This window comes from Camelus bactrianus, chromosome 23 (genome assembly GCF_048773025.1).
Source record: "Camelus bactrianus isolate YW-2024 breed Bactrian camel chromosome 23, ASM4877302v1, whole genome shotgun sequence".
In the NCBI taxonomy this organism is placed as follows: Eukaryota; Metazoa; Chordata; class Mammalia; order Artiodactyla; family Camelidae; genus Camelus; species Camelus bactrianus.
This window is the reverse complement of record NC_133561.1, coordinates 22,636,488-22,661,847: the sequence shown is the minus strand read 5'-3', so window position 1 is coordinate 22,661,847 and position 25,360 is coordinate 22,636,488. Positions and strand designations below refer to the sequence as shown.

At 36.5% G+C, this 25,360-nt stretch overlaps 1 protein-coding gene across 5 annotated transcripts in view; it reads right to left on the bottom strand.

Annotated features, from left to right (window-relative positions):
- HMCN1 (hemicentin 1) overlaps positions 1–25,360 on the bottom strand; it is a 399,863-nt gene that overhangs the window by 144,431 nt on the left and 230,072 nt on the right. For all 5 annotated transcript variants that reach the window (XM_074351803.1, XM_074351799.1, XM_074351801.1 and 2 more), the window contains 6 exons: positions 18,166–18,444; positions 17,377–17,658; positions 16,548–16,656; positions 15,370–15,539; positions 14,011–14,165; positions 10,105–10,228 (listed from right to left, as the gene is read on the bottom strand). In XM_074351803.1, the coding sequence (XP_074207904.1) occupies positions 10,105–10,228; positions 14,011–14,165; positions 15,370–15,539; positions 16,548–16,656; positions 17,377–17,658; positions 18,166–18,444 (1,119 nt within the window). The remainder of the gene's footprint in view (positions 1–10,104; positions 10,229–14,010; positions 14,166–15,369; positions 15,540–16,547; positions 16,657–17,376; positions 17,659–18,165; positions 18,445–25,360) is intronic.

The following is a 25,360-nucleotide window of genomic DNA, read 5'->3' as shown; positions in this document are numbered from 1 at the left end:
AGAATGGGTTTGAAGCTACCTAAAAGTATCATTCCTCGAAGACTGTTTCTATTTGACCTGTCTGGCCCTTCCCAGGAAATTCCCACTCACAGGACTTTATTTAGCCAGACCCAGAGTTAGCTCAGTGCAAACAGCCTTTTTCCTAGGGGCATTTTAAAGTTTATAAAAACAAACCTAACAGAGATTGTTCAGGGAAGTCACCATATTAGTTTTCTTTTCCTTCCATAACAAATTATCTCAAACTTGGCAGTTTAAGCAATATAAATATATTATCTTACAATTCCATGGGTCAGAAGTCCAACTGGTCTCACTGGGTTAAAATCAAGGTTGCAGAATGGCTCAGTTCCTTTCTGCATGATTCAGAGGAGAACCTGGGTTTTTTTGCCTTTTCTAAATTCTAGAGAGGACACTTACATTCCTTGGTTTGTGGCCCCCTTCCTCCATCTTCAAAGCCAGTAATGAAGAAGTGGGGGAGGACTCATAAGACCTTCTCATCCTATCATTCTGAAATTCTGCCTTCCTCTTTCACTTTTCATGACTCTTACAATTACATTGGGTCCACTTGGATAATCCACAATAATCTCCCTATTTTAAAGTCAGTTGATTAACAACCTTAATTCTATCTGTAATCTTAATCTCCTTTGGATGTAACCTATCATATTCAGAAGTTTCAGGATTAGAAAATGAACATTTTGAGGGTAGCCAATATTCTACCTACTCACTAAATAAGTAAACAGAAGAAATAACAACAACAAAAAAAAACAGTAATAGAAGTGACAACAAAAACAAAAACAACCATGGAGAGAAGAGGAAATGATTTCCAAAGCTGTCACATTTTAATATTTAAAATGTCTATTTTTCAGCAAGAAATCATGAGACATGCAAAGAAACAAGAAATCATGTTTCATACACAGAAAAAGAAGCATGCAGTAGAAACTGTCCATAAGGAAGCCCAGACGTTGAACTTATTAGTCACAAACTTTAGATTACCTACTTTAGTTATGTTTCAAGAGCTAAATAAAAATATGTCTAAAGAACTAAAGGAAAGCACAAGAATAATGTCTCCCTAAACAGAGACTATCAATCAAGAGATAGAAGTTATAAAAAAGAATCAACAGAAACTCTGAAATTCAGAAGTATTTGAGCTGGAAGAAGAAATAATCAGCAACTTGAAGACAGGTCAAGTGAGATTACCCAATTTTAGGAGGAGAAAGAGAAAAGAAAGAATAATGAACAGAATAGAGCCTCTGAGTCTTGTGGAACATTATCAAGCGTTATGCATAACGGGAGTCCAAGAGGAAAAGAAAGAAAAAAATGCAGGAAGAATATTAGGGAAAAAATATGGTTAAAACCGTCCCAAATTTGAAGGAATATATTAATCTTCACATGAAAGAAGCTTAACAAACTGTGACTTGGATAGACTCAAAGAAATCCAGATGTAGATGTATCATTACATCTGTTTGAAGCCAAAGACAATGAGAGAATCCTGAAAGCAGCAAGAGAGAGAAGAAGTTTATCAAGTACAAGAATTGTCAGTAAGTCCAACATCTGATTTTTCATCCAAAAATGGAGGCCATGAGGCAGTAGGATGACTTATTCAAAGTGCTAAAAGAAAAAGATTATCAACCCAGAATTCTATATCCAGCAAAACTGTCCCTTAGGAGGAGACATTAAAACACCTGTCGAAAAAAAAAAAAAACCAGAATTGCTTGCTAGCTCCCAGCCTTATAGGAAATACTAAAGGGAGGTTTTCAGGCTGCAAAGATAGTTATTTTAATACACATGAAGAAATAAAGAGCACTGGAAGAGGTTAACTAGTAGTAAAGATAGCAAAACTGTATATTTTGCATATAACACTTTTTTTCTCCTCTCTGATTTAAAAGACAATAGCACAAATCAGTAATCATAAATCTGTATTGATAGGTATATGATGAATAAAGATATAATTTGTATAACCATAATAGCACAAAGAAAGGGAAAGGGAAGGGAGCAATATAGCACCAAAGCTTTTTATCCTATTGAAATTAAATTGATATTAATTCAAAGTATGCTATTATTAATTAAGATGCTAACTGTAGTCCTCAGGGTAACCACTAAAAATGAACTGAAAAAATACATTAAATGAAACAAGACAAATAAAATGGTATACAAGAAAAAAATCTACTTAATACAACAAGGCAGTCATGGAGGAATATAAAAACAAAAATGACATAATACATATAGAAACATATAGTAGTAAATGGTAGACATAAATCCTATAATCTCAGTAATTATGTTAAATGTAAATGTATTAAACAAGCAAGAGGCAGAGACTAGCCGAATGGATTTAAAAAACAAAAAACAAAAAAATAAAAATAACAACATGACCCAACTATATGTTGTCTATAGGTGACATACTTTAGATTCAAAGACACAAATAGACTGAAAGTAAAAGGATGGAAAAAGATATACTATGCAAACAGTAACCAAACAAGAATGGAGAGGCTATATCAGTATCAAACAAAATTTTCTTTTTTTAAATTACTTTTAATATTTATTTATTTATTTAGTTTGTTTGTGGGGAGGTAATTAGGTTTATTTATTTACTTATTTTAATGGAGGTATTGGGGATTGAACCCAGGACCTCACGGATGCTAAGCATGTGCTCTACCACTGAGTTATAAACAAACAAAATAGACTTTAAAAGAAAAATTGTTACTAGCAACAGAGTAGGACATTTAAAAATGATAGAAAGTATGAATTTACCAAAGATAACAACCATTATAACAATACACTAACTTAACAAGACAGTCTGAAGATACATGGAACAAAAATTTGCAGAATCAAAGGGAGAAAGACAATTCAACAATAATAGATGGAGACTTCAATATTCTACTTGCAATAATGAACAATTAGACAAAACTATCAATAGGAAAATAGAAGACTTGAATAATACTATAAAGCAACAGATACACATAGAATATTCCACCCAGAACAGCAAAATACACATTCTTCTCAAGTGCACATGTGACATTCTCAAGAATACACCATATGTTAGGCTATAAAACAAGTCTCAATACATTTAAAAGGATTAAACCATACAAAGTGTGTTCTTAAACCTCAATGGAATGAAATTATGAATCAATCATAAGAGTAGATTTGGGAAATTCACAAATATGTAGAAAGGAAGTAACACTTTTAAGTAACTGATTTGTTAAAGAAGAAATCATATGTGATATTAGATAATACTCTGAGATAAATGAAAATAAAAACACAACATACCAAGACTTTTGAGAGACAGATAAAGCAGTGCTTAGAGTGAAATTTATAGCTATAAAGAAGTATATTTTAAAAATCTCAAATAACCTAATATTCCATCTAAAAAAAAAAACAGAAAAAAAGAAGCACAAACTAAACCCAAAACAAGCAAAAAGGAAGTAATAAAGATCAGATAAATAATAGACAAATAAATAGATAACAGAAAAATAAGAGAAAAGCAACTAAATCAGAACCCGGTTTTTTGAAAAGGGACAAAATTTTAGCTTAACAGACCAAGATAAATCAAAAGAGAGAAGATCAAATTACTACAATCAGGAATGACAGAGGGGTCATTGCTACCAACCTTACAGAATCAAAAAGGACTATACAGTAATATTATAAATAGTTGTGTGCCAACAAATTAGATAACCTAGATGAAATAAATAACTTCTTAGGAAGACACCAAGTACTGAAATTGACTCCAAAAAATTTGACAATCTGAATAGACATATAAAAATGAAGAAATCACATTAGTAGTTTAAAAAACTTCAGACACACACACAAAATGTCAGACCTACATGACTTTACTGGTGAATTCTGCCAAACATTTAAGAAATAACATGAATCCTTCACAAACTCGTTCAAAATATAGCAGAGAGTGAAACACTTCTTAAAAAATCATTCTCAGAGGTTAAGTTTTACCAAGATAACAAAACCATAGAGAGAGAGCCAATTAAAGGATACTACAGATCAATACCCCTTATGAATACAGACACAAAAATCACCAAAAAAAAAAAAAAACCCCAAAACCCACTAGCAAGGTGAATCCAGCAACATGTAAAACAGATTACACACTGTGACTAAGAGGGATTTATCCCAGGAAGGCAGAGTTGATTTACCATATGGAAATCAATTAATTATTCAAGACAGTATGGTACTCAAAAATTAAGACAAAATGGATTAAAGACTTAAATGTAAGACCTGAAACCACAGACTCTTAGAAAAAAACATAGGGGAAAAGCTCCTTGACATTGGTCTTGGTATTAATTTCTTGGATATGACACCCAAAGCAAAATAAACAAATGGGACTACAAACTAAAAAGCTTTTGCAAAGCAAAGGAAGCCATCAGGAAAACAAAAGGCAATCTACGAAATGGGAGAAAACATTTGCAAACCATACATATGATAAGGGGTTAATATCCAAAAGACACACTCAGACAACTCAATAGCAAAAACCCAAATAATCTGATTAGATAATGGTCAAAAGACCTGAACAGACAATTTTCCAAAGAGGCTATACAAAAGGCCAGCAGGTGCATGAAAAGCAGCTCAACACATCACTAATCATCAGGGAAATGCAAATCAAAATCACAATGAGATATTACCTTACACCTGTTAGGATGATTCTTAAAAAAAAAAAAATACAAGAGATAAGTGTGGTGAGAATGTGGAGAAAAGCAAACTCTTGTACACTTTCGGTAGGAATGTAAATAGTACAGTCACTATGGAAAACAGTATAAAGGTTCCTCAAAAAATTAAAAATAGAACTACCATAGGATCTAGCAATCCCATTTCTGGTTATCTATCTGGAGGAAATGAAATCAGCCTCTCAGAGAGGTATCTGCACTTCCATGTTCATTGCAACATTATTTACAATAGTTAAGACATGGAAACAACCTAAGTGTCCACAGACAAAAGAATGGATAATGAAGATATTAGCTCGCTCTCTCATACACACACACACACACATATATAACAGAGTATTTTTCAGCCATTTTTGAAAAAGCAGGAAATCCTGCCACTTGAAACAACCTGAATGAACCTTTAAGACATTATGGTAAGTGAAATAGGCCAGAGAAAGAAAGACAAATACTGAATGATCTCACTTATATGTAGAATTTACAGAGTTAAATTCATAGAAACAGAATGGAATGATGGTTACCAGGGGCTGGGCGCTGGGGCAATGGGGAGACGCTGGTCAAAGGGTACAAGCCTTCCTTTGTAAGATGAGTAAGTTCTGGACATCTAACGCACAGTGTGGTAACTATACTACCAATAATACTGTATTGCTAAGACAATAGGTCTTAAGTGTTCTCACTACACACAAAAACATAGTAACTATGTGAAGTAATGGAGGTGTTAACTAACCTGATTGTGCTAATCATTTCAAAGTATACATATACCAAATTATTACATTGTACACTTTAAATATAAATAACTTTGTCAATTATACCTCAATACAGCTGAGGGGGAAAAAAAGAAATACAAAAAGACAGCGTGGTACTGGCATAAGGATACACGTTTAGGCAGTGGAACAGAATTCAGATTATAGAAATAAACTCTTACATCTACAATCAAATGATTTTCAAAGAGTACCAAGCCACTCAATGAGGAAAGATCAGTCATTTCATGAAATGGTTCATTTTTAGGTTAAAAACTAAAGACAAATATAAATTCTATTATTCCCTTCTAGCATTAAAGAAATGGTCTTGCAATTTTGAATTTAGGTGAACACTGTTCTAGATGAAGCATTAGTAAAGGTAATACTATGTTAACAGTAAGATGTCTGCATACTCTAAGCAGAAGACTGAATTCCATCCAAGTTGTTGGTTTCTTTCTTCCTCTAAAAGCTCCATGTCTACATCATGCCAAAACCAAAATACCTTCTGGACATATTGTGGGTCTAGATTTTGCCTATTACTTAAATCACTCAAAGGTAGGAATTCATGTTTTCAAATCCTGGTTAAATCTGAGTTAATATGTAACTGATCTCAAAGTGATTTGGGAGGGTTAATCCTCCCTAACCACCAAGATTATAATGTAGTGAGTAATAAATTCATCTATACTGAGAAACTAGTATCATAGAGCCCTGAACTGAAGTTATCCTTTAAGAAAGAATATTCTCAAGTCTCCTTTAGGCCACAAGTGAGCTATTAAGCAAAACACAGAAATGATAGAGAAACCTTTTTTAGTGGGTGTTAGCAGATGTTAGCCAAGCAAATACTTTAAAATAATACAATTAAATTAATGGTGCTCTACTAATGTTTTCACCAGACAACTAATACAGACCTAAGATGGTTCCTCGCCAACAGTAAAGACAACAGGACTTTAGATACATTTGTAAAACGATGGTGCAGTGAGAAGGGCCAGAAGCCAAATGTGTTTGGCTAAAACAGTCATTAAGCTACCACTACAAACGATGACCAGGAATCAGAGACCAGACTAAATTTTTCATATCTAGTCTTACATTTATTCCACACAACCACCTCCCTGATTATGCTATGATCTTCATTCTTTCCATTTTACAGATGAGAAAACTGAGCTTTTAAAAAATCTAACATCTAAGCCCACTGTCCTTCAGATATTACTCAAGAGTATAGGAGCCCAAATTCAAAGCCCATGCTTTTAAACACAACATTCTACTTCTGGGTGCTTTACCTTGGTTGGTTTTTCTTAGGAAATAATTAAGTGCAGATGAAATAAATGCTTGAGCCATTAGACCCCAAATAATCATTTGTTTGTGGAAACATCTGTCTCACTTGGCAAATATCTGACATTTAAATATAATTTCATAGTTTGGTCTAGAGAATTAGAACTTCCAGAATTATGAAACTTTGATCATCAAAAAGGACCACCTACTGAGAGCCTCTGCCTTTTATAACGGACAGACCCCCCCCTGGAAGACCCAGGGGATCATGAGAATGTTCCCTTTTTAGGATCATGATTTCATCTTTCAGTCCAGGAGACCATGTATCCTTACTCCACCTTTTGGAAACACTTATTTCCATGCTTGAGAAGGATGAAAGCATCCACAATCTTTTTTTTTTTTTTATAGAAAAGGAAAATATTGAACAACTGGAAAGCTGAGTTTTTAGGACTGCACGGTTTTAGATGACAATCATAGTAAATGCTCATTTACTGAATGTGTTACCCCATCACTAAGGACTGGGATTAAAACAAACCCCAATTTAAAAAGCAACTACAGGATTGGTTAAATAAATTAATAAATGAACTAAATTAAATGACAGTTGCTTCCCTGTAGATTTTTCAATGTCCCTCTTAATATATAGCACCGAAATTAGATACAACACTGTGGAAGCATTCAGACTGTAAGAGAGTAATGGCTACTGTAAGCTTCTATCACTGACTTCTGAGATTGATTAGCTTTATTATGAAATTGAATTATAATATCTACAGCAATTGGAGAAAGCCATTAATACCTCAAGTATTTCAATGTGTGGTATCTTTAAGCCACACTCTTCCACCCTATTCTTACATAATTCTTCACATCAGATAAACTTGTCATTGTAACCTCTGAGGTCTCTCTGAAATCTGTCATTAACTAATCCCTTAGAAATGCCTACATCTTTTTTAACACCTCCAATCCTCACTGAAATTGTTAAGTATTGGAGAGGACAGAGTCAAGTTTGGAGCCACTTGCATCCAAGGTGACAATGCCATCAATGACTGCCAAAACGATACGCCCATTTTCTGTCCACATTCCTGTCACATGACTACTTCCTCCAGGTTGATCACAATCAGTATTAGATCAGAAGTTCACTTCATCATTTATTCTCCCTTCAGGCTGATGAACTGTTATCCAGACAAGTCCAGGTCATATTAGAGGAAATATATTTTCAGCTATTAACGCACTAACATATTTTACTTCTATTTGTGATTCGTATCAAGATTGCCTTATAATCTCCATCTGGTAGTTTTTAATAAATGCTTACAGTCTTTCTTTTTACACTAACCCAGACATCTTCCAAACTGCTACCCCTGTCTCTGATGATTTTCCACATAGGTGGGTGGAACATTTTTGTAACCATATTCAGACAGCACGTTTTTAGGCTTGCATTTTTCTTAGGTATTGATTCTTCTTTTTCTTTTCTGTTGTTGCTCCATATTTGATGGAATACTTGATTTCTTTCATGGACTCTGGCTTTCAGTCATTCTTGACTACAATGACAAGTCTCTAGGCCAGCCTTCAGAGTCTGGGCCAATGTTCCTCCACATAATGGCATAGACCACTTACAACAGAGATACTGTTTCAGATCTGGGAATGGGCCCAGGAAGCTGCATTTTTAACAAGCAATACATATGACTTTCATGGACACAAGTTTGGGAGCCCTACACACTGAAGTCTGGTTCTTCCCAGTTCTGGTGACATAAATTCTGTTCTTCACTACAGAGTATTTAAGTAATTTTCACCAGTCTAGGGAACAAAACACCCTTCTTTTTGATAACTCCTGAAAGAGTAGAAGTTGGAGATATTTTACACCTAATACTTTGAAATCTTGAAAGCACTCTAAGTCAGATTCTCAAGAACTTAAATGGTTTGCTCAAGGTTACACAGACCACAGTTAGCACAGAATTTAAACCACGGTCGGCATGACTCCAGGGTGTGAGATGATTGTGACACATGCCGTCCCACTTAACTATTTCCACTCAGCCAACAACGGAGACCAGGTGAGGACTGAAATTGTTGGAAGGGAGAAGATAAACAGCCTAGACAAGGAGGAGAGAAGGAGACTCAGGGCAGGAAAATGGGGAAGGAGAGCAAGTCCACCCCAAGCACAGTCTTAGACAGAAGGGGAGGTCTGAACATATGCTGGAGACAGCTGCCAAAGAACACTAGAAAGAACAGAATGCCTTGTGAGAAACAAGATAAATTCAAGGTAACTCACCGAAGAGCAGGGTCAGCCTGTCCCCAAACCCTCAAGTATGGTGATCCAGTTCCAAGATGGTTACAGCCAGATAGTGGTCTTTAAGTTAATTACTCAATGACAATATAAAGGTCCTCTTAAGGAGCACGGTTTGTGTGTATGACATCCATAAATTAGGTGCTCATATTTGAAGAACCAGGGAAAGAATAAGCTGGTTGATTGGAAACATTTAGAGAAATGATGATCTGAATCTTTTAATGGGGTGATTTAAATAAAAGAAAATATTTGAAGAAGCAGAATAGAATTCAATGTTAAATTTCTTCATTCACTTACTATTTACTCTTTCATTTGTTAAATATTTATTGACTGCCTACTGTATACCTGGAATTAAGCTAAGTTCTGAGGTTTCTCCTAGGGCAAGATTGCTCAGTAAATGCAGTGAATATATGAATAAATGAATGGATGGAATAAATGAATGAATCTAGAGTAAGACTGCTCAGTAAAGGTGCAGTAATTATATGAATGAATGAAAGGATGGAATGAATAAATGAATAAAAGGTTTAATAGGCAATCACGTGAATTAGAGAAAATGAGTAACGTGAATGCAGGGATCTTGGCCAGCTCTCTGCAAATATCCTTGGCTGAATCAGGAAAGTCCAAGCCTGCAGTTCTTGGCCTCTTGTGATGGGTCTCCAGAGATCTGAAGTCTTAAACTCAAGTTCAGATAGTCTTTCAAGTTTATTGGGAAGTGGTAACATCCATGGGGTATTCCATGGCCACCCAGACTTTTTATTAAAGTGCATGAGAGAAGATTCTGAGTCAAGGATAGCTTCTACTCGTAAAACCCATCTCATAGGCAGGCAAGAAAATCACAAACAATGCTAAGGAAAAACCCTGTCGCAGCTGTCTTCTCAGAAAGAGTCATCTGTACAAAGTTATCAGTTGACAGAATTCAAATAATTTAAAACACAGGGTAGTGTGTTTATTTATTTATGAGCCCTAGCACATCCTATTTGTGGAAAATTGAAGACCTTAATATGAGCAATGACGATAATAACATAAAAAAGACATTTTTTCCATACAGACTAAAATAAATACTTATTTCTTTTATACTACAATTTAACAAAAATGAGCCCACTGTGTCAAAAAAAAAAAAAAGCCACAGAAATATTCTTTTGTTAAGCTGTGGTGATGCCATTACCATGCACATGCAGTTGAATGTGCTGTTGTGTTTCTCCAGCCGCATTGGTAGCCACACACGTGTATCTGCCAGCATCTTCCATCAGGGCTCTGGCAATTTGTAGAACTCGCCCAGAAGACTGTATCTAATTGGGAGCAGAAAGCACGGCAGCGTTTTGTACTTCACACTTGGACTTGAAGACATTTGCTGAGGTGGACAAACATTTAAATTCATAACAGCTAATCACATTTTTATGCCAGCATCTTAATTACCTCCTGATAGATTATTGCCAGATCACTTCATCATGCACAAAGAATAGACTATTTTGACTGAAAAGTTTTTCCTGTTCATTGGAAAACACAAAATAAAATAACCTAAGGCTAGCTTGCTGGTAGTCATAAAACTTCACTGAATAAAAGACTTTAGCACTGAAACTATGAGGTATGTGAGGAAAATTTAAACTATTTGGGAAAAAAAAAGCATGGCTACATTTATATAACACTTCATAAATAGTTTTAAAACAACAATTTTTTTGATTAAATGGTCATGAGGGCCAGAAAAACAATAAAAATTATAAAATATAAGGAACGGAAACGCAGATAAATTCCCTTCTGACTGGTTTTCCTTGTTTCCCTCTTAAACGCACTGCACTGCCTCCACCATTTTGGAACTGGTGATTTAGCCGTTATTCTTTGAAACCGATTATTCAGCGGTTACCAGTAACTTCAAGGCACAGCATCCAGCAGCCTATGCAGTGAACTCATATTCTCTTCTACCACGTATAGCACTTGGCACTGCTGACTTCCTACTCCTTGAATCACTTTGTTCTCTGGGAGGTGAAGACACAACATTGCCTCAGTTCTCATCCTCTGACCTTCTTAGTAGATTCCTTTACGGAATCTGCTTCCTCCTCCTGTCCTGTTATAGGAAACTTCCTATTAGTTTTCATCTAAACCCATGGCTTCAATGAAGAATCCTGTGCAGACTGAAGTCTACAGCCCTGGCCTCAACTTCTCTTCTGAGCTTCCAGCTGTCTGCTGAATAGGTTAACACACGAAATTTAACATATTCAAAACAAAGCTTATGACTGCTTGTATCTCTAAACCCACCTCTCACTGCGTGTTTCCAATCTTGGTTAATGGCACCAACTATTCCCCCCAGGCATCTGGGTTTCGGAGCCCATATCAAATCTCCTGTTAATTAGACCGCTCTATGTTTCTCACGTCCCCTCTCTCCATTCTCACAGACACTGTGGGATTATAATAGCTCCTTAAATTATATTCCAGTGTCTCCGACCTCCCAAATTGTTAATCTGTCTTGCATACTGTTGCCAGAATAACTTGTCTAAAATGCAAATTTGATCTTTTTACAAGTCCTTCTTCAGAGCTCATTCATGGCTCCCCACTTTGCCCAGGATGAAACCTGAACTCAGCATAGGCCTCCAGGCTTACCACATTCTGACGCCGTACGGTCTTCTCTCCATACACTCCACGCAGACTCCCACTTAACTACTTCTCCAGCCACACTGTACTCAACACGTGAAGCAGCACATTCATATACTCACACTCACTTCTGGACTTTTGCACAAGGCCTTTAAATGCCCGCATTTCTTAGGACTCTGAACTGGATCCGTTTTCTCTCCCATTTCTTCTTACTCTTTATTCTGCTCTTGCAGTAACTCATCCATGTCCATGGTTTCAAATATCATCTATGCATCAGTGTCCCCGCCAGAGCTATCCTTTCAGCTCCCAATCATTTATTCAATGGTCTACCTGGCATCTCCACTAGTTTATTTTATTTGGGTCAACTCAAACCCCAGAAGTCTAAAATTCAAATCACAGTTTTTTTTCCCTCTCAAACTTGTCTTCCTCCGAAGTCTCCTTTCTCACCGTATGGTACCACTATCTATGCATCTGCGTGGGATGGACTCCTCTGAGCTTTCCCTGATGCTCTTCACTCCCTCACCTTTCACAATCTATAACCAGGCCCTAATGATTTAATCAAAATAACTCTCAAGTATATCCATGTATCCTCATCTCCATGACCAGCATGGGAGTCCAGATTTCCATCTCTTCTCTCCTAGACAAATGCAAATAAATTCCATTGAGTTCCACATAATTACTCTCGACTACTTCAATTCATTCTCCAAAACGGGCCTAGGTAACTACTGAAAAACTCAAGCCTGATCAAGACACTCTTCTCTTAAAGCTGTTCAAAAAGCTCCCACAGGCTTTAAAGTTAAAATAAAATCATAAGCACGACTTAAATGTCTTCTACACACTCTCTGGTTTCCTCTATTACCAACTTGCCCTTGTTTTCAGTTCCCTAATCCACTGGTTTGCATTCCGGATCTCAAGAGGTGCCACGCTCCCCTTTACTTTAAGTTGTTTGCCCCTCCACGTCTTCTCTGAGAGATTCTACTCCGCTCTCTCCTATTAATTTGCCCATTTAATTCCTATATGTTCTTCAGGTCTCTCCACGTCTTCTCTGAGAGATTCTACTCCGCTCTCTCCTATTAATTTGCCCATTTAATTCCTATATGTTCTTCAGGTCTCTGCTTAAAGGTTCTCTCCATAAATTACCCTCAAACTGTTGGAAGAGGTCATTGCCCCAATGACCTGTGAGCTGGTCCCCGGCATTTAGAGGCTCCTCACCCTCTCCCCTGTCCTTGGAACGTGCACTCCACCTGCCTTCTCTGTGCCAGAAGCTGCCCCAGAACGCACACAGCCTTGAAATAGCAGTGTTGAGACCATCCTGGTAGGGGATGTGACTGACAGTTCACATAAACTTTTAAAATTTCACGGGCAGGTGTGGAGAGCTACTCATCTTACAGCCCCACCCCCCCAAGACAAGCCTTGTAAGTAAGTTCCCTTGCTTTTAAACCTGCCCCTTACCCATCTGGAGTGTTGTGTCTCTTTCTTAGCTCTCCCTCTGCCCTCTGTGAATGGGGGCTGCTTTCGGATTACACCCGGGAAGCTCTAGGGTTGCAAACCGACCCATGCTCAAAGGCTTCCCTCATTTTCTGTTCTTAAATCTCTCTATACTTTCTCTTAAACTTACTTATCACAGTTTGCAATTATACTTTTATATGAATCCATGATAAATGTCTGTCTTCCAGGTAAACAGTTGTTTACCTGCACTACATTGGAAGGCTGGGTACTGCATCTTTTGTGAGCACACATGTATGAGACTGGTTCCACTGGATTTGGACTAGGAATAATAAATGAACTGATATCCATCACTTCCGCTAGGAAAAGAGCTTGGCACATCCCTCGTTACTGAAACTTACCTCAAGCAAAGTTCAAGCCCACATTAGTCAATTAACTTGATCTTTGTGGCAAAATCTTTTAATTATTTTAAATATATCATTTAGATTACTCAGGTTTGTGATCTATTAACTCAACAAATATGTACTGAGATATAGTTATATGCCAGGGACGGTACTCAGTATGCAGGATACTGAAGTGAACTTATTCATAGAGACGGAGTTTCTGCTGTTTCGAAATTTATAAACAAGTGAAACTATATTTTTCAAAACAATTTCACTTCGGTTCACGTAGACATAACTTTACCTTAATCCTAGTCAATGGTGAACATACTGGGGGTGCTCTGATTTAGTACTGATGCACCTTTCATCCATGAGACCACCAGGTTTTTAACAGTCAAAATAGGCATGAATTGAAATAACAAAAATACCAACTACTATGTTAAGATCAAGGTACTAGTCTTTAATTCAATTCTTCAAATCAAAATATTCAGTTAAATTCTAAAAAAAAAAAAAAAAAAAAAACCCTAAGGAAAACACACACTATTTTAGTAAGTTTTATGCAAAATCTGTCCAGCAGGAAAATCCAGAATTAAGAAAGGAGAATGTGATACCGCCATATACAGCTTTTTCATCTTGGGCAAAGTAACAGTCATACGTACTTTGAGGTTTCCTTGAGCAGTGCTGACAGGCTGGCCATCTTTCAACCAGGTAATGGATGGGTGCGGGATGCCGCTGGCTATGCACTGCAAGGCCATGGGCTTGTGCTTCACTACGGCTCTCTCATAAGGGCCCGAGGATTTGATAGTTGGAGGAACTAGATTTAAGAAAAAGAGAAAAGGAGGAAGGAAAGAAGGAGAGCAGGAAAAAAGGAAGTGAGGGAGGGAACAAAAACCATCATCAGTGGATCACTTAAAAGTCTATATCCAAGAACCTGAAACTTTAGACCTTAGAAAAGGGCAAATGGCTATTTTAACAAACAAAGTAATTTCATCCCACGCATTTCATTTACAATTTTCAGCAATTTTAGAGATTACTTATTTCTTCACTATGGATCTCTAATTCACCAAAGAATAAGTGAAATGTATTTACAGCAACTGTAATTCACATGAATGTTCAGCTTACAACCTTTTGGTGTGTTTTCCCAATCTATTATGACCCTCCCTTTCTCTAGAACTACCTCATTAAATCAGGGTGGGTTTCCAGTATCCGTATTTATACCACATGACGCTGCCTCCAGCAAGGCTGATTAAATCTAGGGATGGTAACTTGATTTACGCTGGGTCTGCCAGGTTCCCTCCCTTAGGAACTGGAACTGAGACTGAGAAACAGGGTTAGCCGTATTCCATCACGGGACTGAAAAAGTAGGGAAAAAAAAACAGTCCGCCTGGGAAAAATGAAGTTGATGTTCATAGAAACCTTTGTTTGTGGCTTCCAAACGCTCTTCATTTTCTCATTCCAGTCCCTCCCTTCCTAAGGTCTGTTGGCAAATGCAACACATAATACTCTGGCAGAGGGCTGCTCTGTCATTCGATTTATGGTTCTAACCCTCTCCTGCCAGTTCTGTGAATGCACTTATGCATCCTGGATCTGGCCTAACACCCTCAGCCTCCATTTTTGGAAATGACTTTATTCACACTCCCTCCTGTTTTGGCTGGACCTTTGAAAGCTGACACACCCCTTCACTTGGGAACTGCTGCCTGTCTCTTCCATCGTCTTTGGTCTCATTCCTCAGACCCTGGCATTCTATGCAGAATATACTTCCTGCCGTTTAAATTCTGTCTCGATTCATTCACATGGTACCTCCTGGTTAAGTCTTTTGTATTAGTAAAGTGTCTTAAAATTTTCCAATACTGAACTCAAATTTGCATCCAAATTCACACTCAGATTTGCATCCAAATCTGTACTGCTTTCCACAACACAAGATTTATCCAGATTACTGAGCTATGATCTGAACTAGATACTGAAATGATGCATAACTTAATCTTCAGCATAATGCTCCTGTCCCTACTTCAGCATACCATGAACTGTCACTTCAAATTCCTTCTTGTGGTCTCCAGCAGGGTTTGTCGCCACGCACCGATAAAGGCCTGTGTCTGACACTTGAGCCTGGGCAATAACCAGTTTGCGTCCATTTAGTAAAATCTTGAATCCATCCCTTTCATCGATCAGCTGGCCATCCTTCAGCCACCTATAGAAATAAGGCGAAAAGAAGCCTGGAGATATGTTTTAAATGACTATGTTCCTAATTATATTTTAAGTAACTATGATCCTTAATCAATCAATCCGTCTATCTTGGAGGAACTGGATTTATTTATATGTCAGATTTACATATTTAGATATATGTATGTGTATGTATATGGAATACATTTTTACATACGTAGATTCTCAATTGTGTACCAGCCTAATTTCCCATTGGCTCATTCGATAAACTATAAATGGGAAAAAGAAAAAGGAAACCTGGCCTAACCAAGAAGCTGGCATATTGTTGGAACCCAATAACTACATGTAGAGTTCTTCATTCTTTTACTAAAGATGGGTTACACAAAGAGACCCCTACATTATTACTCACTTCAAATGTTTAAATAATATTAGCCAGCAAAACATGTACAATCCTCAAACGCTGTCAAATAAAACCCTGAAATCATATAGCATTATACTCTTTGATCTCTTATGAGTTACCATTCTCCATTTAGTTTTATAATTATGTGTGAACATATTTTATCCCAACAGTTAGCTGAGTATCTGTTCTTTTGTGCATCCCATAGCATGATGGAAATGAAAGGTAAGTATTCAAGAAATGCTTTGTGGATGGAGGAATGAGAAAAAAGAATTGGTAATTATATATGTATGCTAATTTCCTCTATTTTCCTAATATGTCTGGTACACTTATATTTAGTTGTTCATTAAACATTTCGGTGCCTCAAGAAGATCTGATAGCTACTGCCTCACAGTCTCTCTATGAACTGAAAATGCAATTCCTAAGAGCATATAATGAATTCTAATTGAGCAGATTTATGGGCCCTGCGAGTATCAAGTAAAAGTTGCCCTGTATACAGAGTAGGCTTTTTAAAAGAGGGAATCAATTAGTATAATTTTATACAATTGTTTTTTAATGACACAGACCTCTTTCAAGACAGCTCTAAAACACTCAAATAAAGAAGTTGGAGGTATTTAGAAGACATACCAAAACCCTTACATGATAGTTGGTGGAGGGGAGCCTGTCACCTGACAATCCAGCTCCAGTAAGTTATTAACCATCACAATGAAGTAAGATGTTTCATCTCCTCCATCTATGGCTGGTGGCACTAGAAAACAGCAGGGATGTAATATACAAAGAAATGCACACAAGAGAAAAAAAGAGCATCACTTTAAGAAATACTAAGCTGCACTTCAGGAGGTTGACAAGCATCACAGTCATTTAGTACATGAAGGGGAATTGAAATGTATTGTTCAGTACATTTTATATAATATACATTTGCCAGGATCAATAAATATACTTTTCACCCACTGTGCATTTTTCTCAGTTCATCTAGTACTATGGTGCTGCTGATGCCATATGAATATAAAGTGGATTCATATTTTCCGTTGTTTATTTTCATAGGAATAAGAGAAAGGAACCTCAAAAATTGGGCCAGCATTCAAATCCTTCAGTTTATAAAGAAACAGAGACTCAAGGCTGCAAAATAACTTTCCAAGGCCCACAGGCTAAGCTTCTTGTCGGTTAGCAGAGTGCTCATGACAAGAGACCACGTTGTCATTCACTGCAATCAGATATCATCAGAGATGTAAAAAAGCATCTATATACGTATAAGGTATACCTATCAGAGTAAGTTGAAGATTTATGAGGGGTTTTAGATCAGGGGACTCTGGTAATAAAATCACCACAGAGTGTGTAGACCAGAGTTAAACAGGTAACTAAATCTTTTCTAAGATTGTTTTGTAATTCCATGAACACAAAAGCATCAACTCAACTAGACAGGTCTTGCTATGAATATGAGAATACAGGTGGTAGCATCCTCATTTACCTAAGACATCAACGTCGTATTTGATTTCCTTTTCTCCTGCCACACTGGTAGCCACACATATATACTGTCCCCTGTCGACCTCCAGGGCACTTGTGATTTCTAGTTTCTTCCCACCAGCTTCTATGCGGATATTGTCACTGGCTTTCACGGGTACACCATCTTTCAACCAGGTGAGAACTGGAGTGGGGTTGCCGGCAGCTACACAATCCAGGGTCAGTGAACGAGCAACAACCACTTGCTTATTCAGAGGCATAGCCAAGTCACCTTCAATCGTTGGAGGAACTAAGCAGAAAAAAGGAGTATTTCAGGCAGTTACATGAAATCCTCATGAAATATAGGGGCTTTTTTTCCTCATGAAGTTTGACTCTAGAAACTGCCTCCGTGTTCATCTCCCTCTGAGCTATTGAGGAAAGAATTTCCTGGTTCAGCTGATCTGCAACTATTCTAAATGCTGTGGGATTCTCTATACTGTGTCTGGCTTATAAAGGACAAGCTGTAGAGAATGATCTTAGTCCTAACAACTACTTTACCTTCTCCGTGAAAACCAAATGGTCCAGATGCCCAAGTGCCATGGGCAAATGGCTGACTAAATGAATGGACCACTTCTTGCTCACCTTAGCTTTTAAAAATATTTTTCCAAATCAGGGGACAAATCCTTCCAATTTCTATCCATGCATATTGAAGGCAACCCAACCCATCAGGGACTGATTAGTGAATCAAATGAAAGTTGGCACAGTACAAAGCAAAGGCAGAAAGGCACATAATTAAACATATATTTTTTTTCCGTACCATAGACATCCACTTGGAATGATTTTTCAGCAGTTCCAGCAATATTGGTTACTTGACACTTGTATGTCGCTGAATCAGAGACCTGTGCTCGAGGGATATGAAGAAATTGTCCTTTATCAACATAAAGTGCTTGAGAGCTGGATATGACTGGCTGGCCGTCCTTATACCAAGTAACAGTAGGCACTGGAAGTCCCCGTGTCTCACATTCCAGTTTAATTATGCTGTTGATCAGTGCTGATATTTCCGTGGTGACATTCCCTCCTTTAATACTAGGTGGAACTACAAAAGATTTCAGAACAGAAACAAGTCTTCTAAGCTTTAGCATCTGCATCAAAATCTAAAATGCTATAGATGTTGAAACAATGCATTAAAGTAAATATGAATTAAAGACAATCAGAAAGTCTGTGATTTATCTACTGATCGTAAGTTGGCTTTCTTGTCAAAACAATCTTTATCACCCTCTCCTTCTGGGTTTCAGATTTCAGTAAAAGCAGAAAGTCAGTTTTAGATTCAGGGGTTCATTTCAGTCCAGCAGATCATATTAGAGTAAACTAGGAAAGTTATGTTTCACAAACAAAGCACAACAAAATAAATCCCACTCAGAGTAAATACAGTCAGTTTAAAATCAGGCCAAGGGAGCAAGAAGGTCAGATGAGGTACAACCGCATGCACCCTCCCCAGGAAACTCAAAAGGCCCAAGTGCTTTCAGAACCAGCTACTGGGAATAGCTGTGGAGTCTAACTTTGCTTCTTTTTTTTTTTTTTTTTTGGAACCACCGAGAGTTCATTCACTCAACTTTACTCATCTAATTGGCTACATGTGTCTCTACCACAATTCGGCAGCCACGTGCCTGGCCTCTCACACCACATGAGGACTGTGCTGCTGGGGAAACAAGTTGGCTGGCTCAGGCCCTGCTGCATATTCTGGACATGACGATTCCAGGATTGTGCTATCGCCGCAGTAATTTAAATCACATGGCATGCGCCTGAACTTGAGTGCCTCCATTTTTTAACACACTTTTGTCTTAGAATAGAATATTTTCCTTATGGTTGGACCAGGGTTGTGGGTTTTGGAAGAACCATCACAGAGGCGAAGTGCCATTCTCATCAATTCTGTCAAAGGAACACACAACCATCACAACTAATCCCCAATGATGTTAACCTGGATAACCTGGCTGAGGCAGGTTTTGCTAGGTTTCTCTGCTATAAATTTACTCTCTTGCCCTTTCTTTTGAAAAGAATCATTCCTTTTAGTCCATACATATGGGGTGGGAGGCTATGTTTTGAGAGGGGAATACTTACATAGTTTATTGGAATTCTTCTGTAGGGGAGATTTGTCTCTCTTCCCTAATTTATTTATTTATATCAATATGGACTCATGGAAACATTTTATACTTTGGGTTGTAATCCAATATTACATTATTTATTTTATTATTCAAATTAGTCCAGTTTTGGCCATTGGGAGTTACTCCAATTGGCCCTAGGTCCCTTTGACATACTCATGTCATCGTATTATTTTTGTCCTTTCTTACTTTCTGGCCCTACTACATGCTCCAGGCTCATGTGATATATTCCCAGCCCCAGCCCAGAATTAACTATTCCTCTAAGAAGCCCTGGGTGTTTTTAGTAGGAAAGGATAGTAGGAAACAGTATCTGGGTGCTGAGTGGAATTCCCCAGTAATTTCTGATAACTGTTCTTAGAACTAGTTCACAGTGACAAACATTCATATACATATTTTTTTCCTCACACATAAATGAAGGCAAGATCTACTGTACAAGCAGACCTCGCTTTATTTTGCTTTGCTTTATTGCACTTCACAAATACTGTGTTTTTCAGAAACTGAAGGTTTGTGGCAAGTCTGCATTAAGCAAGTCTACTGGAGCTATTTTCCCAACATTTCCTCACTTCATGTCTCCGTGTCACATTTTGGTAATTCTATCAATCTTTCAAAACGTTTCCATTATTATTATTTTTGTTGTTGAGATCTATGGTCAGCAATTTTAACGTGACTACTATGGCTTGCGGAAGGCTTAGATGATGGTTAGTATTTTTTACCCATAAAGGACTTTTAAATTAAGGTATGTACATTTTTTTAAAGATCTCATGCTGTAGCACATTCAGTAGACTACAGTGTAGTGTAAACATGACTTTTACATGCACTGGGAAAACCAAAAAATTTGTGAGACTCATGTTATTGTGGTATTTGCATTATTGTGGTGGTCTGGAACAGAACTTGCAATAACCTCAAAGTATGCCTGTACTGTGAGGTGAATTTGACGGTAGAAATAAATTTGATGGTAGAGAATTTCTATAAGGTGGTTTACTGCATAGACCAGGGCAGTCCGTTACAACCCACAGGCCAAGCAGGGAGATGCTGAGCTAAGCATCATTTTCACATTTTTAAATGACTGGAAAAAATCAAAATAATAATTATATTGTATGGTACATAAAATTATATGAAATTCAAACTTCAGCATCCGTAATTTTTTTATTGGACTACTCTTATGCTCATTTGTTTACATCTTGCCTATGGCTACTTTCACTCTACAATGGCAGAGTTACATCATTGCAACAAATACCAAATGTGGTGTTCTCATTGCTTCTCACTGTTGCTCAGCTCACCATAAATTTCAGTGACACAGTTATTACCTGACAGCATTTCAAGTGCCATAGATATCACCATACTGTGATATTTTATTTTACTTTTTCTTTTTTTTTTTTAAATTGAAGTACAGTCAGTTACAATGTGTCAATTTCTGGTGTACAGCATAATGTCCCAGGCATGCATATATACATACATACATTCATTTTCATATTTTTTCATTAGGGGTTATTAGAAGATATTGACTATAGTTTCCTGTGCTATACAGAAGAAATTTGTTTTTATTTTAATTACCGTGCATACTCCTCCCATCAAAATACGAAAAGAGAAAAGTGGGCTTTAAAATGTAACATCACAGCGTGGATTATTTTGCAATCAAATTAAATGGCAAAGTACTGCCTTTATTTTTTAATAACACTGTACCTGTTTTGAAAGAATGCAATGTATACCAACACTACTAGACTAAGCACTCAACATTGTACTTCCCATTCAAGAAAAATAACAGATAAATTCGATAATGTAAAATAGAATGTCTCACCAAGCAGAATTTCCTCACAAAGATAAAAAGTCAAAATGAGGCTACAATCAAAGTAAGTTTCTGAGTGGCTCATTTGTTAGCCAAGCAAGGAAAGCCATTTACCAACAGCAATGTAATTAAATCAGGAATGACTGCACCCGCCAAAGAACTGTGTCTAGAGAAACCAATTTGTTTTAAGATTATCAGCCTTTCCATGAGAATAATTGCTTGAAGAGTTGAGAACACTGACAGCAATATCAATAGTCAAATTTTTTTTAAAGGCAACTTTTCTGAATAGTAATTCTTGGCTTTTGACAAATTGACAGATGTTACTGATACTGCTTAGTTGTTTTTTTATTTGAGGAATCAATGCCAAGTTTGAAGAAACTGAAGAATTAGCCTCTAAGAATAGTCTGCATGGAATAACTACAGAAGAGAACATTTTCAAAGAAGTTGAAAAAAACCCCACTATTCTTTACAATCTGGAGTGGAATCTGCTAAGATGTGTTACAATTGATGGTGATAAAAATACTTGTGGGGCAGAAAAAGGTTTAGACAAGCTTACAAAAATTTATTCAAACATAAAATCGTAAAAGTCTATCTTTATTCCTTGTATGATTCATCATCAAGCACTTGTATAAAATACTCATGTGTTATTGAGCCAGCACGGTCCATGATGCATTTTATTTGCTCTTATGGACTTAAATATCATCAGTTCCATGAATTTTTGTCAGAATTAGAAGCTCTCATCCTACCATACAGCAGTCTACTTCATGGTGGTAAAGTTATATTTTAATTTTTTGAACTTAAGAACTGAGACTGAATTTTTTCTAAAAGAGAAGAACTGTCCATAAAGACTATTATTAAATAGTGAATGATTCTGGAATTTGATTTTGCTATAAACTTGACAATGTTTCTTAATGAATTCAATCTAAAATTACCAGATACAATAGCACTTGAATGCAAAATTTATACCGTGGCAGTCATTCTGTTGTTTGAATCACAAATAATGTTAAGCTGCTCCACACATTTCCCATGCTGTCAAACAAAACCGAGATCTTAATTCCACTACAAATTTGCAATGAATATATTTTCTGAGCTTAAATTTCAGTTTCTACAATGTGTTGTCAGACCTTGATGAAAATGCAAAGGAAATGTCCACATTGACAGTCCATTTATCTCTGAAAATGAAGACCTTCCATCTAATCTTCAACTGGAATAGGTTAATTTGCAGTATAATAGCATGCTGAAAGCCAAAATCAAGAGAATATAATAGAATTCTATAAATGCCTCTTAAGTAATGAATATGGCCAATTAAAATCATATATTTGTAAACTGACACCAGCATTGGACAGTACCTATTCTTGTGAAAAGACATTTTCAAAGATGAAATACATAAAATCTCATTGCAAATCAGCATTTAATAGACAAAGTTTTGCATTTGATTTTGGTGACAGGAATCATTAATTTTGAACACCAATTAAGTAAAATGTTATCCCCCCCCAAAGAACTCCATTCTCGTTAATAGACTTGTATTATAAAACTTCTACAAAATTTTTTGTTATTAATTTGCATGAGCTGTTTGTATATTCTGGAAAATTAAGCCATGAGTTGCATTGTTTGCAAATATTTTCTCTCACAATTTTTAAAATTACCAGAAAAAAAGAATTTCATCAAACAATTGGTAGATATTTATTTCTATTTTGTTGTACCCCGATCTTGTCTTGCAGTCTGCAAAGCCTAAAATATTAACTATCTTGCCCTTTATAAAAAAAAACTTTGTCAAGTTCTGCTATAATTAATGTAAATTCAAGCCACCACTTTGAAATCTTAAGAGCATTTTATTCACACTTAAAATTTTGATTTTGATTTGAGACTATTTATATCATATGTTAATCTGGAAATGTGTATCAAACTTTTGGCTCAAATTGTCTAAATAAGCTGGCTAGCCTAACTGGTTGGGTGATACATTAATAAAGAACATAGGTTTAAACAACCCTTTACTCTAAAATGTTTTACAAAGGAATATCATTTGTACTGAAAAGGTCTATTTAAAAAGTTTGTATTTATGAAATTGAGAAAAATTATTCAAAGAGCATTTCCAATTGAAAGCAGAACAACATACCATCTACTGTTTAAATTTGCCAAATAAATATTGCTTCCTGCTTCAAGTTAATTATATACACTTTTCTGAAATCCATACTTCCGTTTGAGGAAGGTTCTTACAGATAAATGTTATGAACCCACTGCTCATTAAAATGTACCATGTATATACACTCAAAGACTTTTACACCATTTGGGGAAGCTCTCAGACCTCTGAAACTTATCTATGGACCTCAGGTTAAAAATCTTTGCCTCAGAACTACTAGGTGTGAATTTCCACAATCTCCCTGTAGGCTTTTAAAAGCTCTTGTGTTACCTTTTCTTTTCCATTCATTTGTACCTCCTCTCCCCCCCTCCATCTCTTTTATTTTTCACTCATATTTTGTCTCCATTCTTCCTTTTTTCAGGTCCAACGTGCATTTCCGCCTTTCAGGTGCATTTACCCAGCCGCTTCACCTCCATGTTAGTATGTAAGGAAAACGGATGAATCAACTACAGTGTGAACCACAGTCTCAATCTGAAATCTACATAAATACTCCTCGAGTTAGCCTAAGTATGGCATCTGTTTCATTTATTCTTAGACATAAAAGCATGTTCACAAGTGAAATAAAATAAGCTTAAGATTACCCACTCAGCGGTGCAGATGAGCTTGCTACCGAGGAAATGGTATTATTTCCTGAATTATAATACTTAGAACTTCACAATGTTACAATGCCATTCATCTGAGACAATCTCAGAAGTTTAATCATTATAGGGCCCTCTCTTCTGGGTGCCTGAGGGCATCATACAGAGTGAACAAGAGGATCTGAAATGAAAGAACCCAAGTCCTATGGAAATGGGAGTCTTACTGAATTACCAAAATGCATTCATTGCAGACTTTGGCAACAATACAACAATGTAGAGAAGACTACTCAACAGCTTTGGGGAAATATTGCACCTATTGTTTAAAAGGCTGTTTCTGGTAGGAGGCCAGGGGTAGCAATAACACTTCTGTTTAACTTGGATGCCTGTGTACCTAATCTTCCAGTTACATTACTGTTTTTTGGAGGACATGTCTGTTCATGACTTGATTGCTTCCACAGGCTTCTTTTTATAAATAGAAATGATTTAAAAGCCTGCATTAAATAAAATTTCTTTTATTTAAGAAAGCTATTTTAAATTTATATAAAGACAACTAACATTAAAAAAAGGGAGATTGACTATTCAGTGAAGTTATACAGAATCAAGCTATATTCTCTATTTCAGGTTATAAGACAATACAACCGCTAAATAGATAATGATAAATGAGTAATATTTATTGAACTCTGATTATAAGCCAGGTAATACATGTAAGTATCTAGCATTTGATCCTCACAATAATGAGTATTAAGTAGGTGATATTATCCCCACTTTACAGATGAAGAAACTGAAGCTCAGAAGTATTAGGCAATTTATCCAAAGTTGCAAAGCTAGTAAGTCGCAGAAGTTGGGTCTGAACCAAAGTCTGCTTATCTCAGAAGCCCAAGTTCTTACTGATGACCAGATCAACACTGTTCAATAGAAATATAATGCAGACTACAGACATAATTTAAAATTTTCTAGTAGTCACATTAAAAAATATGAAAATTATACATTTTACTTAGTCCAATACATCTAAAATATCATCATTTCAGATGTATTCCATATAAAATTACTTAGATATCTTACATTATATTTCCATATTAAGTCTTTGCTATGTGGCCTGTATAGCTTGTCTCAATTCAGACTAGCCACATTTCCAGTGCTCAACAGCCACATGTGGCTGGTGGCTACCATATTGGACAGTTTATCACTAGAAAGTTCATTCATTTAGCAAATATTTCTTGAGAGTTACTGTGTATTAGACATTAAAGTAGGGAATGTGCTAAACAAGGCCCCGCTTTTATGAAGTTTAGCTTCCTTGGAGAGAAATAGCGAATACATAAGTAAACCCAAAATCAAGCAATAAACTATCA